The sequence below is a fragment of the Diprion similis genome, chromosome 12 (assembly GCF_021155765.1).
Source record: "Diprion similis isolate iyDipSimi1 chromosome 12, iyDipSimi1.1, whole genome shotgun sequence".
In the NCBI taxonomy this organism is placed as follows: domain Eukaryota; kingdom Metazoa; phylum Arthropoda; class Insecta; order Hymenoptera; family Diprionidae; genus Diprion; species Diprion similis.
In genome coordinates this window covers 16,943,572-16,960,847 of record NC_060116.1, presented here as the reverse complement: position 1 = coordinate 16,960,847, position 17,276 = coordinate 16,943,572, and the positions used below count along the sequence as shown (strand labels likewise).

General features: G+C 38.6%; 2 protein-coding genes and 1 long non-coding RNA gene across 3 annotated transcripts; 2 read left to right on the top strand and 1 right to left on the bottom strand.

Annotated features, from left to right (window-relative positions):
• The first annotated feature begins 59 nt into the window (after window positions 1–59).
• On the top strand, window positions 60–8,655 carry LOC124413468 (anaphase-promoting complex subunit 1). The gene is made up of 21 exons (XM_046894060.1): window positions 60–83; window positions 406–549; window positions 640–954; window positions 1,040–1,110; window positions 1,174–1,286; window positions 1,586–1,855; window positions 1,944–2,358; window positions 2,631–2,820; window positions 2,926–3,337; window positions 3,421–4,416; window positions 4,495–4,745; window positions 4,834–5,092; window positions 5,202–5,705; window positions 5,782–5,986; window positions 6,043–6,363; window positions 6,462–6,690; window positions 6,776–6,981; window positions 7,102–7,441; window positions 7,524–8,145; window positions 8,226–8,354; window positions 8,439–8,655. Exons 1-21 carry the CDS (start codon window positions 60–62, stop codon window positions 8,534–8,536), a joined length of 6,114 nt encoding a protein of 2,037 aa, XP_046750016.1. The 3' UTR covers window positions 8,537–8,655.
• A 179-nt stretch (window positions 8,656–8,834) lies between these two features.
• Window positions 8,835–10,382, bottom strand: LOC124413470 (rhomboid-related protein 4-like). The gene is made up of 2 exons (XM_046894062.1): window positions 9,951–10,382; window positions 8,835–9,843 (listed from the first exon to the last, which is right to left on the bottom strand). Exons 1-2 carry the CDS (start codon window positions 10,071–10,073, stop codon window positions 9,229–9,231), a joined length of 738 nt encoding a protein of 245 aa, XP_046750018.1. The 5' UTR covers window positions 10,074–10,382; the 3' UTR covers window positions 8,835–9,228.
• A 4,667-nt stretch (window positions 10,383–15,049) lies between these two features.
• LOC124413472 lies at window positions 15,050–16,926 on the top strand. The gene is made up of 2 exons (XR_006929877.1): window positions 15,050–15,236; window positions 15,930–16,926. It is a non-coding gene; the product is annotated as an uncharacterized LOC124413472 (long non-coding RNA).
• The last annotated feature ends 350 nt before the right edge of the window (window positions 16,927–17,276 follow it).

Sequence of the window (17,276 nt, the reverse complement as noted above, 5' to 3'; positions counted from 1 at the left end):
TAGTGTTTACGATAAAATAATAAAAAAACTTAGCAAATCTGGATGAAATCGGGGAGAAAATGATCGCCGCTTCCGATCCGCTGGTAAGTTTACTCTGTTTGTTTCTTTTAGGTTATGTTATGTTAGGTTATGTTATCTTCGCCGGTCGTCTATTGCAAAAACTTCAAATGTGATGTGAGTTATAATACGTTTCAGATGCATTCTGTACCTTCATCGATCTTACTTAAAAATTATTCAAAGAATTGTTTGTGCATTTACAAATATTTTACGATCATACTTTCTGTCATGTTCGTAGAAAATTCCGTATCGCGAGAATTCGTTCACGACGATTTACGGCTGAGTATTTTATTGTACTTGCTAACTAATTCCAATTCATAATTGATAAATTCATTATCTTGTTACAAGGAATATGTCCCAGGAGGACGTCAGACGATCTTGCGGCATCCTGGTTCTGTCGTTGCCCAGCAATCGGCAAACAATCAAACTGCGCCAGGAGAGAGTTTCATTTTACAGAGGCTCAGTCAAGTGAATATAACAGAAAAAACGCCTGTAAGCTGTTGAGTATCTTTGAATCAATTGGGAAACAGAGCTAAAATTATTCGGTCTCATTTGATACAATTACAAAACATTCAATTACAGCAAGAATTCTGGTCTGTTAGAGAAAACGAAACTTACGGTGAAGAGGAATTGTATTGGTCGGGTAAAATTGCTGTTCACTCTAAAGGTAGCGGCTCTACGAGGTCGCTTCAAACCTCATACTCGTGTGACAGTGATATAAAGCATGCTCTCTGGTGTGTGTTTCACTCGACTACACCAGAAAATGTTAAACATAATCAAGCCGACTTTAACGAGCCTAGTGGGAGTCCCATCGAATGCATTTGTCTCCTGGATTCATATAACTTGAAGGTTTTCACTGAAACTGGAGAAGATTATGTATCAAGCTTACAATTTCAAGTGGGTATAGACAATCTTCAATCTGTTTAGAAGAAAATTCAACATGTAAAAATATAAAATATATCCATTTCATCAACTGATTTAGGTATCATCAGTTTGGGCTACGAAGTATGGAATTTTGCTGGAAAAATCCCCAGCTCCTACCACAGTGTCGAGGTAATTATACTCGCAGCTTTACGAATTAAGTCAACAACGGTACATGCTGTTACATTTACTCAGGTATGCCTCTTTGGAAGCAAGCAAACTGGTGGCGCAAAGTGAAAACCAACTACCCACAGCGTTTTCTCTCAAGCATCCGTTGGATGAAATTTGTCCTCTGCTGCTGAAGCATGGTGAATAATAAATAAATATGAAACTGATAGTGAACCTGAAGTTAGTAACGTTATTCAAACAACGCAGTTTGGGAAATGTGGTGATATTTCTTAATTTTAGGATTGTCGCTAATTCATTAAGCCGTCAAGCAAATCATTATTATATTTCGAAAATTCAATTATTTCAGAGTCATTCTAAAATTGCAACGGAGTGATTTTTCCCAATGTTTTGTCACGTCAATGTTACTAACTCCAACTTTGTAGCTAGTATCAGTATATACTTACTGTTGTGATTCTAAATTACATTCTTATTTTTGCAGGAAGTCTCTCGTATGTGTGCGATTCGCACCAGAAAATAGTGTTTACAAGTTCTGAACCATCGCTAGCTGTTGTCTACGATACCCGTACTGGCCTACATTCAGTTTATAAAATCCGTAAGGCTTCAGCTGACGAGTGCCATGTTGTTTGTGGCAATGACACTACAACTAGCATTATTTTAAATCACTCTGCCACTGCCTCACCTCTTAATATCGGAAGCAATCTTTCCACTAACAGAAGCTCTACTAGCAAGGCTCACGTCAGTATTTTTGGTGAGTTAATTGGTTTATATGAAATATCTAAAACTTTAATATCATCTTTGAAATTATATTAATTTTTTGTCTTATCGACCCTAAACAGGTATTCCCAACTTGCAATCGAGCGGCATTGGTATGGGTATCAGTTTGGGAGGTGGCGGAGTAGTAGCAACAAGCCCCTTTGCATCTCGTGCTACGTCATATACGACAGGCTCTGCTAGCGGGGCATCGCCTTCGCAGCAGCAACATTCAAGATCTCAGAGTCCGATGGCTGCTATTTCGAGATCTGAATCTCCCACGACTTTCTCTCCGTTACTGGGAGGCCCCAGCAGCTCTATAGCTCATCAAACTAGACTACATCATACAGTGATGGCAACGATTTTGGGGCAGTCGCCAAATAGCCCGAGTAGTCCTTGCAATAGCTTGCATCTTCAAGATGCCATGGCTAGCCCAAGTAGGCCTCTGTATCCTGAACTTTGCCTGGATCATGTATGGACAGAAAATGTTGGAGTGTCGAAGTGAGTATTAGTGTTGAAGATTTTGTACCAGCATCGAATCCCCTGCTTTTGTCCAACCAATCCTCCTATTTTCCCTGATATCCTATCTAGGTCATACCTGTGCTTGCAGTTCCTTTGGACCTTCAATCAGAAGTGAGTTTCTGTTTTAACTTTGCTTTGGCCTTAGTTTAGAATTTAGCAGCAGACGTATTCACCCTAAAAAAATTATGTGTTAAGCGATTATGATATTAAGAGAAGCGTAACAAGCAAATCTTATTCTGCTTTAATTTAAGGGATATCATATCTGGACCTGCCTCGAAGGTTTTATTGACATCGGATCTTGTTGGTCAAAGTTATTTGGGATATTTAGTACCGAACAGATCCCAACTGTTTTTGGTACGACTCGAGAAATCAAACAAGCAGCAACAAATCATTTTCGGAATGGTGACTAGTATAGTTGCAAAAGATGCTGTCAGTTTGCCGGTAAGATGAATAAATATGATTAATTTAGAACAATTTCTTATTTTTTTTCATGTCAGCACAAATTAATATTCGATATGATTTTTTTTTCTTTCTCCGATTTTTCAGAAACTTCACATGATTCTGACAATCGATTTGTCCAATGGAGTTTCACTTTATTCTGGAGTGACTTGCATAGGCAAAGTTCATATTGCTGGAGTTTTGTCACCTTTGGCAAGTTCCAACTATTATCTTCCAAATTTCGCCCAAAAACTGGGTAGCTCCCCATTTCCACGCAGAAGTTCATTGATCGTGCCAAATTGCCCAATGTCACACGAATTAGCTAAATTCGACGAAGGCTTACATCTACTCAGTCCAGTTACCAGCACGACCTCAAGATTGCCTATTATGCTAGAAAACTCAATGCTGGACACGAGTTTAGTTGCTCTTAAAGAGGCGGTATCCAACACAGTTACTCTGGAATACGAAACTGGAAAATTCTTCAGAATTTCTTTGCCGGCGCCCAGCACGTCTTCTCTAGGTATAGAATATACTAGCTTTCTTATATTCGTGAAGGAAAAGAGGAATGGATTTGTAGACATAGTTGTCGGGATTTCTTTACAGTTACAATATGCTTATCGACTCTTCGCGGCGTACTGCAGCGAGATCTGGCGATGCAATTATTGGTAAAGTGGTACGGCGCTCGGAATGCGCCTGGGCCTCAAGACTTTGGACCGACACAAGAATGGAATCTGTTTGTGGTAGTAATACTCACGCTGTTAGGATATGACGTGGACAAAGTCCCGCTTGTTCAAAGCGATTGCGACAACGATCAACCTACGGGTCGCAGTAGCCCTAGTGTTCTTCCAAAGAAACAGAAAACTAATGATTCTGGATCAAACGACGACTGGCTTTATGTTATGAAGTCGACGGACCAGAAAAATTCTCAAGAATTCATCTCTGATACCCTTGGTCTTGCCAAATTGAGAGTTATCTTAAAGTCGATGGATGACCAAAGGTGTAGAAATACCGTTTCAAATACCCCAGCAAAAATCAATTCGCAAGCTATTCTTTTCCCTTACCTCCCATTGGTCTTATTCTCTCTTCATTTAGTTTATGAAGATCTCAAATTAAATTTGACTATGTCAGATAGTTTACCTCTTTTGGTTCGTTTTTTACACCAGTTGAGTACTGACCTCAATTTCAACGCGTTCTCACATCATTATTTCATTGATTTTCCAAACATTTGTCTGTTGAATAATGGTCAATCTCAAATCAGTATGTCAGATCTTCAGAAGATCACTTCTCCTAACTATATGCCGACGAATCCACCAAGTATATTCAAAACCTTGAGTCACTTATTGATTAGAAGAGATATAGATCCTTTTCCTTATTTGAGTCAAGTTAATGTACGCACGAAGAATATAATTCAATTAACGGCGTTGATAACACACGGGAAAGAAAATTCTGGTTTACAACTTGAACAGTTTACCAAACTAGTTGTACCAGCCGGAAGTCGTATCGATCCTCAAGATCTTGCTAGCAGACAAGATAGAGAAACACTACGAAGCTCCACTTATCTTGCACACGAGAAGGCGGTCCTGTTGTATCATGAAATGGGTTAGTAGAATATGGAGTGACTTTTTACAATTTATTAGTCATTTGAGCTCGTGAAATTTTTGCATTTCCACATTCTAGGCATGAGTTGTAAAGATCTTGAAATTCTTCCACCTGGAGTTTCGTTACTTTTGCATGAAGCAATGCACAAATGTAGGGGCAGACCACCATCTGACTGGCCAACATCCGTGTACGCATTGATTGATCGTCAAGATTTGGCGGCACTAGAAAGACATTCGTTGCCTTTGAATATTGACTGTCATGTCAACACGGGTAAAAGTTGTATAGTTAAAGATCCGGAGCAGGATGACGGCATGGAGTTTGATGACACTGTAAGCTAATTGACAGAATTGGCAGTTTGCAGATTACACCAGTTTAGTTTATTTAGAGTTGACTCGAATGCATTGCTAAATGATTCAGGTTCTTAAACTGAGGTTCAGCAAAGATCACAGGGTTGCTGAAGTGAGAAGGCTGTTGAATTCTTCAAAGCCAGTAAGAATCGCAATCGCTCAGCGCCCGGATGTAAGCGATCATGATTTTATCGAAGAACAGGAAAGGCATTTACATGCTCTGTGTACCAGAACCATGGCGCTTCCTGTTGCCAGAGGCATGTTTACGCTGAGAACCTCAACACCGATCATTACTGAACAGCTTCCGGTACCTCGTCTCTGTCTTACAGGTGAATATCAATTTTTGTAATGCAATTCTGAACCTAATATAATGTACTTGAAAATACGTATGTATGACATCTGGTTAATTAACTGTACGTTAAACTACATTCTGATTAGGTAAGGCTCCGCCGCGAGGTACAACAATTGAGCTAGCGCACATAGACGTACCACCAAATATGAATTTGTGGCCACTTTTCCACAACGGAGTAGCAGCAGGACTCCGGATTCACCCCAATGCGTCGAACATTGACTCCACTTGGATAGTTTACAATAAACCACAGCAAAGTGAATTTGGTATTGAGCATGCTGGTTTTCTCATGGCGCTAGGGCTGAATGGTCATCTAAAAAATCTGGCTCCTTTTAATATGTACGAATATTTAGTTGAGTGCCACGAAACAACCAGCGTAGGCCTTTTACTTGGCTTATCTGCATCCCACAGAGCCACCATGGACGTTTCCATGACAAAGCTTCTATCTTTACATGTTGAAACTTTGCTACCTCCTACTAGCATCGAACTTAATGTACAACAGAATATTCAAGTCGCTGCCCTAATGGGTGTTGGCCTTGTGTATCAGGGAACAGCTCACAAACATATTTCTCATGCGCTGTTATCGGAGATCGGTGATTATCACATTTCTTTACCTAGTTTCATATCTGCGTTCAGTTACTTGAGTTAGAAACTTGATTTTGATTTCAGGAAGACCTCCCGGTCCGGAGATGAAAAATTGCGTCGATCGCGAGTCTTATTCACTAGCTGCAGGCTTGGCTTTGGGTTTAGTTGTCTTAGGGTGCGGAGGCGGGTCTGACTTTTCCAGTATTCCTGACACTCTACATTACTACATGCTCGGAGGAAATGTGAGGCCTTTGACTGGTGCACAGAAGGACAAATACAAATCGCCCAGGTAAATTTTCATCGAATGTGGATGAAAGAACTATTCGATAATGAAAACTCATTCAGTTATCAGATTCGGGAGGGGGACTCCATCAACATAGATGTTACTAGTCAAGGTGCAACAGTGGCGCTGGGCTTGATGTATTTCAACACGGGGAATCGGGCTGTTGCACAATGGATGCAAGCTCCAGAGACGCAATTTCTCTTGGATTTTGTTAGACCGGATTTACTTCTGCTGAGAATACTTGCCAGGTCGCTTATTCTATGGGACGAAATTCAGCCAACAACCTCCTGGGTGTCTAGTCATGTACCAGAAATCGTTTATCAATACAGGCTGCAAAAACCAACGCCAGAAATCATGCAAACCGTGGATTTGGAGACCATGAAGTAAGCTAGTAAATTCCAAAGTACCATCATGTTATGGAATGAAATTCCGACAACGGGAAATTCAAGTTACAGTTTTCACATTTGTGTTTTAAATTTAGCCAAGCATACTGCAACATCATCGCAGGTGCCTGTTTGGCACTAGGTTTGAAATACGCAGGATCAGCGAACAGGAATGCCTTCAAGACGCTGTATAATTATGCTCAGATATTTACAGCGCTTCCGCATAAATCAGTTGCTGAACTAGCTGGGAAATCGACAATTGAAACTTGTTTAAATGTCATTTTGTTAGCTGCTGCGGCTGTGATGGCTGGTACGGGAGACCTCCAGGTAATTACGAACCTCTTGCCTGCGGCATAGAAACTCGAGATAGCATTGTACTAAATAAAATTATATCCGTTATTGCTTTCCCAAGATTCTCAGGATATGTCGTTACATAAGAACTCGGGTTGGTCCTGCAAGCAGTGTTGTCACGTATGGCTCGCACTTAGCAACCCACATGGCTCTTGGACTGTTGTTCCTAGGTGGTGGCAGATACACCCTTTCTAACAGCCCAAGTGCCATTGCTGCACTTCTCATTGCTCTGTTTCCGAAGTTTCCGACGCACAGTAATGACAACAGGTAAAAGATCTACAAGTTATCATGCTGGCATTGATATTAACAGATATTTTATTTCACAAGTAGGCAACACTTGAAGAAAATTTCAATAATGATGCAAATATGTCTTCCTTAAACTAATAGGTATCATTTGCAAGCGTTGCGCCATTTGTATGTATTGGCCGCTGAACCACGCTTGCTTCTACCGAGAGACATAGACACAGGTCGTTTATGTTATGCGATGGTACATTTAACTTTTCAATCGGATAATTTGGCCAGTGGTCAAGAGGTTGTGCTAAGGGCGCCGTGTTTGTTACCAGAATTGAATAGTCTGAGAAGAGTAGAACTGAGGGATGATAGATATTGGAATGTGGTATTTGAAAAAGGACAAAATTGGGAGCGTTTAATGAATATGTTGGAGCGGTGTGACTTCGTTGACGTTAAGCAGAGAGCCGGATGTCTTTCTTACCAGGAAGATCCGCATGTAGGCAAAATCTGTATGACAAATCTGATTTTAAATGAAAGCGTTGAGTGTTACGACTTAAAAAAAAAAAATTATTTTTCAGGGATTTAGAAGCTTAGTGGCACAAACATTGACGACTGAAAATGTTATCGCTTGGGCAGCTAAACCGGAGAACATAACATCATTTACAAACGATAAGACTGTACTGAATATAGTGAAAAATTTCTTGCAAGGACTGACTAAGCATAAGACAAAAAGAATTTCGAGATATTCTGAAACTGGTAGAAATTCTAGCAAAACAAATTCCAGTTCTTTCGCGCAGACCTCGGGAAGACTGTCCGGTTATTCGGAGGATTTAGACGAAAAAATGGAAGTCACGGAATCGTCCCAAACTTCGAAAAATCTTACAGAAAGTTTTGCAAATGACCATAAAATTTCTGAACTTAACATCTCCGAGCGGCATTTACTCCAAACTTTTGCAATAGTTGCATATGAATGCGTGGTCAAAGATAAAATAAGTTTGCTGCCGCTCTGGGTGAATTTGTTTAAAAGTTTAGACGTTATTGGCAGACAACCCAATAGCTATTTGGTTTGGCAAATAAAACTGATTGCCATTCAAGTATTAGAGAGGTCGAAAAATGGAGGTAGAAATTTGTTGCTAAGCTCTGAAAGTGCTTTGGCGATTAAACAGAAGACGGCCCTAATTATGGATAGTTGGGAACCCGGTAAATATATCATATCTCGAATCCATTTATGTCCAAATTTTATCACAGTTTTGATCGAAATATCCTTCTCTTTTCTACAGATTTAAAGCCGCTGTTAAAAGAATATTTAACTAACGGGACTGTCGAAGGAAACTCCGAAATGCTAGCGAGATTTACCGCGTATTTCACATTTTACGATCTGCCTTATCGAATAAATAATCGATCTGCCGGTAATTATTGGCATTTAGTTTTTTAAATTCTGCGTATGTATGTTCCGCTGGGTATTTTTGTTGATAATATTGGTTTTATTCTAGGTGATGTTTCAATGCTCGATTTACTTCTAGACCCATCAAACACCCAATTACCAGCTAGTACCTTGCACAAGTTACACAATCTGCTAAGGATAGTATAGGTATTTGATTATAATTTCGTACACACATCTTCAGTCCTATACTATTAGGCGATACATAGCTTCCAGACTATGTACTGTATTTATTTTTTTTACATAAATAAAAGAAAATAACGTGAAAACCATCGATTTCACTGTACATACATACATATTTGGAACAATTCTTGACTTGAAAGAATGATGATTTTTTATCTTGCATGGTGTCTGTCTCGGTATCTTTGAACTGTCTTTGAATAATTATTTCTGGTTCAAATATCTTCTCGACAAAATACATTTCAAATCAGTAGCAGCTGAGAGTGAATTATTGTCAGAGTTCTCTGTTTATTAATTAAGTAGTAAAATACAATAATCTACATGGAAGTAGGCAAAGTACGAAATATAAATATAAATATAAATATAATTTAACTTTGCACAAGGATCTTACATTACTATACAAGTTTCGTCGTTGACTACTTATAATACAATGCATGTCGAAATATATAATATAAAGAAGTAGTCTCTTTCACAACCGTACAAACTAGAGGAGTTCTCCTCTCGTTCTGTTTTCTTTTTTAAAATTAAAATTAGCTTCAGCCTTTAGATACTTTTGTTAAAGAATAGAGGTGATAATCATGGGTAAAAAAATGTAGAAGATCAGGCCCATGTGTGTGAATTTATAAACAATAACTTAGTTATTGGAAGAAAAATAGGTGTGTTTAAAAATAACTTCGCCTTCTATAAAACTCTTCCTCATGTATAATAGGACGACCGGTAACTCCGCTTATCATTCTATCAACGAGTGCACCAAAACTTGTATAACAGTAGAGACAACCAGCCAGTATCCCTCCGAGGTGACCGACAAATGAAGCGTTTGGGACCAACAGGTGTATCAAAATCAGTTCAGCCCATACAGCAAATTTGCTCGGGACTCTAAAGCCTCCGACGTCACGGAGTCTGTCCTGTTCCTCGCATATACAGATTACTTTAAGCGAGAATAAAACAGCGGAGAATCCGATGGCACAGGATGTGTAATATCCATAGTCTCCGGTCACCTGAGTCAGGCAGTAACCCAGGGCAACATACATGGAACTGCAGGCAACGGATAAGAACGATAACAGCATAACGAAGTTCCCTGTTCCATACTTGGTCTCCAGGGTCGATCCTTTCAGTATAAACGACACCATGTTGTAGTACAAATGCATGTCTGATCCATGCTCGAAGTTGGAGAGTATAAACGAACGCCAGTTACGATATTTCAGTACCTTCACAGATGATATACATACTTCGTCGGCGTTCCATGGTACTTTTATTACTCCCATGTATAAAAGTGTCTAAAAAGAACAGCGACGATGTTTACTCAAGTACGTAAATCGTATGGTCAAAAGAGAAAGAAATGCAAAAAATGATACAATGTGGTCAACGTTTTAAAAAGTATTACCTGTCCTATTACGCCGGCTAAAGTGGCTGGTGGTATGTTGTCGATACCAAAATTTACGGCCTGCATGCACAGTAGAACTATGCCGTACTGCAGGCCTTGTCGTTGCCTCTGGACCGGACGCATTTTATTTTGCTGGAATTATCCGTGTGTGGTTTCCTTCAAATTTTCTTTTTACTTTGGTGTTTTTGTTTATTTCTAGATACTGATGGGGTTGTGGATGGAACTAAGACTTCTTTGTCAGAGTTAACGAGCGATTTGGGTACATATCGAACACTGAACAATTTGACATTTCTGATGATTTCATCGCCGACTTCTTATTGCCATACTATCAGCTGATTCAGAGGCGTTTTATTAAGTGTCGTCTGCTTTTCGTGAATATTCTTCACGATTCTTATGCACCACGTGGACCCTATTCATTGGCATGAGAAGTGGCGGTGCCAGGTGTGGATATCGGGAACCATTTTTGCCGCATCAAGTCATCGTCTATGAATTTTCCCAACTTGTCGTTACTCATTATCCTAATAAGTAATTGATTATGTGGTTCTTTCTACGCTGGATTTTGTATTATCGAAACATCTAGAATGTGTCAAGAATCCAATATGAAACTTTAATCAGAGTTGACTTGCGGGTCACTTGAAAACAAAATGGCTAGCTGGATTTCATTTCAGTAAACTGAGACGATGATCGTGAATCGAATTGAATATTTCAAATTTTTGAAAATCTTGCAACTAAACAAATTGTATGCAATTAATTTTGTTTTAATCAATTCTTTTCTATTCGATTCTAAATCGAAATATACTTGCATGAAAATTGCATCAATCGATTTATTTGTTTTAGTCTACTCACAGGAAATCAGTACTAGAAAATACTTTTTGTCACAAACCCACATAGGAGGAAATTTTTTTTAAATTTAATTAACATGATGAATATACACATTGTTAGCATATATCAATTCGGAATATATTTGATTTATTTTCGAATGCCAGCTTGATGAATATACATAAAATTACAGTAGACCCTCAGCAATCCGGCGCCATTTGTATTTCGACATGCTAATTATGTATGTGTAGTATCGATTTAATCTCACCATTTCTATAATTTGTCGCATCGCAAGGTACTGATTTTTAAAAAGATCTGGGCTACAAGGGGCCGGTAGTGGCTACACTCTATAGTCCGACAAATTTGATTATCCGACACCGTCTTGCGAAGCATTTGTCGGATTATAGCGGTTCGACTGTATATTTATGGAAACAATCTGCGTGAGGTCTATGAATATCGTAAACAATCTCTTCAACCTTGATTCAAAGTTGGAACAATACTCAAAAAAGCCCACAGAGACTGGAAAAATGTCCAATTTTTAGGAGTAATGGAACAGGTTAGCAAAAACTTGGGTTAAAGTTCCAATTTAGTCCAGTGGTAGTTGAAATTGGAAACCAAAGAGTTGTGGTCGTTTGTTCGAAGTTACGTCATGCGATGTAACAGTTAGCAGAAATAGTTTCTTACCTTCATTACAATTCCCGCTTGAAGAATTTAATTTTTTCGAATGGGAAACGGTGTATTTTCTTCATTTTTACTCTTCTTGACGCTGCTTGACTACTTACGTCTTTAATCCACAAAGCCGCGGTAAAATCACATCTGTATCGGTAGACTGAAACGTAGAGATGAGATTAAGAAGGTCTTTAGTGCTACTGATGACATGATCACAGTTATTGCATCAGATTCTAGTTTACCTTAACTCTATAATAGAGACACGATTCTAGAACGTGTAATGCACTCACGTGCGATTGGAACACGTTAGCATTCTTCTGTATTTAATTTTAACTGTGTTTTTCTAGTTGCGATAATAGATTTCTATTAGGTTCTTGAGTAGTTTTTTTATTTTTCATTTGACCATGTAAGATTCCTGACATATTGTCCGACAGTTGCGGCACCAGGTAAATTACGCATCGGAAAGTAGCATCTCTGAATTCCTTGGGAAACTCCTAGCGCAGGAAGGAGAACGGTAGCACGTGAACACCTCGTGTCTTACGGTGGAACCTAATCTATATACATAGTAGAGAAAACTTCAGTCTCACAGCGTGTAAGGTACATGACCGTGAATAAACAACTCGCAGACATTTTGGTACCGCTTACGTAACTCGGGTCAGGCTGCAAAAGCTTTACATAACGATTATAGTTTTTTTATTCACCTATTTTAGACATACCTAGGTTTGTACATTCCAGTTGCGAAAAAAAACTACAAATATTGGGGATTTGAAATTTTTTTTAGCCTTATTTCTCGATTGAATCAGTAAATACGATACTCTTTTTCCTGGTACGATTCTTCGTAACATAAGTTATTTAACAAAAAAATATTCGACGACTGATTTTGCTACTGATATTGAATTATGGTAGGCATCTTAATATGCTGTACATCGGTGATGCTACTGTATGATATTAAATAATACGTTACAGTGGAAGATTCCATGTTCAGATGAAATTTAAGAGAGCTAATCAGTCGGGATGGATAAATATTCACACGTGGCACTTTCTAATGGAAAAAAACTAAAACTAGTAATATCGTAACGGTATTTAAAAACTTTGTTTTTTTTTACCTTTGCATCGACTGTATTTAAGCTGGTTGTACGGAGATGAAAAATGGTAATTCGTTTCACACTTTAATCTCTTGATTAGTTTGTAATAAGAATATATGTGAATAACTACTTCAACGTACCTTCAGGTAAAAATGCGAAAGTCGAATTTAGCTCTAAAATGTATGTCAATTATTTGTTGTTAGAGAAGTTCGTAGTAGAATTCGACAATCGGCTCACAAAGTCGGTTGTACTCGAAACGTCAGTACGGCGACAATAGTCTCAGTCGAGGGAAAAAAATAATTAAACTTTCTTTTCTCACTAGTCTATGACAGGAATCTAACGTAATGGGGTGGTAGTATCACTAGTGTCATTTACAAATAAATAGACAAATTTTATGAGTCGGTTCTACGCGAGATTAATACAAAAAAACAAAAAAAAAAATACAGTTGATTTTTGTATGAAAAATAAAAATCAGTGCCGCAAACTGAAGGTTTCAAATAAATTTTCTCCCTACATAAATATTCCTTTCGTCTTATCATTCACATATAGAATTTATGACCAATCAGGAACTAGGCTTGACCTCTAAAATTCATAATCCATATCTCGCGGAACGGTCCATAGAAAATTTCTTCCCAATGTTATTCTCCAGAAACTCGTCTTCCAGATCTCAAATTATTTGTTTCCAATCGTAATTTTGTCCACCGCCTTAAGGTTCCTTGTATCCCAATGCCAAAAAAGGTATTTTTGATGTCGAACCATGTATATTTTTATTTCACAATGTGCCAGCGGTCGAAGGCCACAAGGGGACCCATCGGCGAACATTATAGTTTGTATCAACCGCGATGACCTCTCTAGGAATTCCACCTACTGGGGATCGGCTCTGTTGGATAGGTGTTGTGGGTCGCGAAGACCGGACCGAAGTCGGTGGGGACGGTTTGGGTAAAAGCCGAGGGAATAGCGGTGCGAGGTGCAGTCGCAACTTTGCGATTCACTACACAGTTTGGTTCCGAATTCAGCAGCTCTCTTTAAATACATCTTCAACGGTCCATAGATCTTTTTGGTCTATCGACAATCCAGATATTATCATTCAATCGAAGTGTGTGTTAGTTCCCCGAGGTTATCCTAGCCACATGTGTCCATGAGGTGCAAAGTCCTAGATTGCCAAGGCAACTCACCAACATTCCTACCCAGCGTAAGGTAAGCGGGTAACATGGTCTTTTAAACCAAAAATAGAAAGTACAAAAAAAAAAAAGAAAAAAAAAAGAAAAATGGAAAAAAGAAGAGAAAAGGATGTTAAAAAGTTGACCCGATGACGAAATAAAAATAACGATTAACCGGAGAAATCGAACAAAGTATGTATATTTTTCAACAAAGTTATACTGTCGCGGTGCAAAAAAGCGTTACGTGCCGTGTGGACCGAGCCGAAATGATAGCTGGAACCAGTTTTCTACCTTTGAGCCTGTTGATTGCATATTTAAATGACATTAACTGTTCTCGATGACGCTACTCGTTTACCAAGAAATCGTATTGAACGTTGAGAACGCGGGGCAAATTCGAATTCTTGTGCACCCCGTTCGAAGCTGGTTTGCATGAATTGTTTTGAATGGAATTTAACGTATGTTTATCTTCTTTGTTATAACAGGTTAGGCAAGAACCTTCAGACTAAAAAAGGCAGCAGAAGGGGTAATGCTGGGAATTGCCTAGAACTACTAGTTCTAGTACATTTACACCACGTGCCATAGGGTGAGTTTCGCCACAACCCTTGTCTTTATTTTCACGATACAAAACGCGGTATTCTCAGCATCAAAATGACGGCTTATATACAGAGAGTGGAAACTTGAGAGAATGGCGCTCCTGCAATCGCTGTACATGGTCTGCAGGATAGTCCAGAGCAGAGGTTCTCAATTCGAATGCAAAAATTGTCACGATTTCGAGAGCGTTGATCAATTTTAAACGAATGAGAATTCAGGTCAGAACGATTATACGACGAATTCTCTTTCGGGTTGAGCACAAATGCGGTTCACCAAGTGAACTAATTGGAGTCAAACTTCGTTTCTAAACATAGTTTTTAGAGATTTTCTGCGCCCTCTTGAACCGGTCTTCCGGCGTGTTTTTCTGTAAAAAATTTCAGGGTAGAAAAACCGACGGTAGTATCTGGTCCTCGTGGTACGGAGATGTATACAGGTTCGTTAGGGAAATTTCTGGCGATGTCGTCGCTATTGGATAGAATTTGACAAATACTTGCTGCCCAAATAGTTAGACGTCCTCGGATTTCACGTCACGTCTGGGTGATTTTTAACGTATTTTTTTTCTCCCTCACCCTGGGGAAACGATGATTGAACGATTTCCAAATTTGTTCTATAGCCCGTAGCCTCGGAGGATTTTGAACACATTTTGAACATCCAGCTAAATTAGCGAAACGATTTTTTAAAACACCTTCAGAAGCTACAACCTGCGAGTTTTTTTTTGTTTTTTAATTTATTTATTCGTATCACTTCTAACTTGATGCATTGCAATTACACGCAGAAGTGAACTCCACCAGCGAGAAGCATAGTCCATCGGAGCTTCCGCAAAATTGTCAACCACAGCACCGCTCGCAGCAGATTGAATTAATCAGATCGGTGTAACCGGGGTCGAGGTAAAAACAACGAGGTAAAATGGTCTACAAGAACCTTGACAATTCCATCGTGAAGGGGCCTTACCAGGAAGTGAGGTAAATAAATAAATAAATAAATAAATAATCTCCACGATTTTAGAACACCTTCATCGGTAGAAAAACACTGTTACTACCGTTTACGATTTGAACATCAGGTTTTTAACCTTCCCACTCAATTCTCGATCAATTCGACATCGTGTCAATGGTAGGCTCTGTAGGTAAACACGTATCTCTTGAGTCTTCCATTTCTCATGATCGTAAATACACACGGGATACGGATTATCGGAGACTCCGATACTGTGAGGATTAAAACTGCTGTAGCTGAATATAAAACAAGAATTTATTCTTTTGTATTACGCGAAAGTGACGAAGGTTGATTATCCATACTCGTTTGTTTGATTGATTCAAGGTTATTCGAAGCTATTAAGATCTATACTGAATAATCGATATTAAAAAACGTCAAGTTTGAAAATTTGTAGTAACTCAACGTGATGTAATAATCTCTGAAAAACTTGTACGAAGTCGTGTATAATTTGTCTAATTGGATCAGCTGATTAAGCTCTTGGGCGCCATATTGCCTAGCCACCACAGTATATGTTGGATTTGAATTGAGCGATACTTTCGAATGTATTGAGACTCGAATGTAAATTTTATAACTGAAACAGCCGAATGTTAGATGTAATGTAATAGCTAGAAAGATTTCGTCCGGAGATTTTCACTATTTTTTTTGTCTATTTTCAATCGCAACAGGAAAGGCCAGGAGCAAGTGCGGGAGCAGCCTTCGCAGGAACCGCCGAAAAAGCCGGCAACGAACGAAAAGTACGGCGCTTGGGGTCCGATTTATAAGGATAAACAAAATTTCGTCAATATGCACTGCTGTTGATTGAAACGAATCGCATGCAGCGATAGAGCTCGTACTCACCCCCGTAACACTGAGTAAATTAATGTCAGTATGAGTACGTAAAACGGTACAGTGACAGACGCGATCGTGAGAGTGGAATTTTACACTCGTATACTAACCCAGCATCATAATATGAGTTACTTTTCAACATACGTTTAATAATCCAGTTTACAATGCAACGCTTGTATCGTCGTAAACCTATAATTGAAGCGTGGATGCATCGATTGACACATCCGAGTTATACGATATTGATAAACAACTACATGTGCAATTCAGCCTACGTCTTACTTTTGTGCAGATTTTAAACACCTATAGACGTATCTTTTTATTATATTAATTTAAGAGTTTCTTTATACATATGGACTAACAAAATACCGTATAAAGGTATATAATGTGATATTGTCTCTTGCGGATAGTACGAAGAAAAAGAAAACGAAAGTATACAAATTATTACGATTGTCGGTAACAATATACCTGACATTTTTTGAAAAAGTAATGCGATGAAAATTTTGGTATTTTCTTTGGCCGCTATTATTAGTTCTGATTTATGTTTTCTTGTTAAAAATGTTCGTCACCTCTGTTTCGAAAAGCTAAATTTACGTTTCAGACTTTCGTTGAATGTTCAGAGTCCTCGATTCTCACTTATGATGATTTCGGAGAAATCGGAAACCCTTGGGAATCGAGAATGCAAATACCTGCAAGCTGTGGCGTTTATTCCAGTTTTCAAAACTGGTTTCTCCTCTCCTGCTTGTGCGTATTAAATAATTATTCCAAGAGACAGTAACACGCGAGCGCGTGCACTGTGGCTGACAATAAAACAAATTTAAAACTTTATATACACTATTATTCACAACATATAATCATTGTAACAACGCATGAATAGTCACTACGTATGACTATACGTATCTATACTACGATTCGATTGTAAATATATATGTTAATGTACTCGCGTATAGTTCATAAAAATATTCGGAACCAGGATTATCCAATTTTTTTTTGTTTATTTGTTTTTTTTTTATCGTACACCATTATCAGTACCGAGAATCCGTTGATCACACCATATCAACGGGTTCATCAACGTATAATAACTTCTGTATAGGTATTACGTACCTGTGAAAGAGGGATCATCGACCGAGATTATTGCTGGTGTTCCGTTCATGCTATTCTCATAAATCATATCCATCGGCTTACAGGGG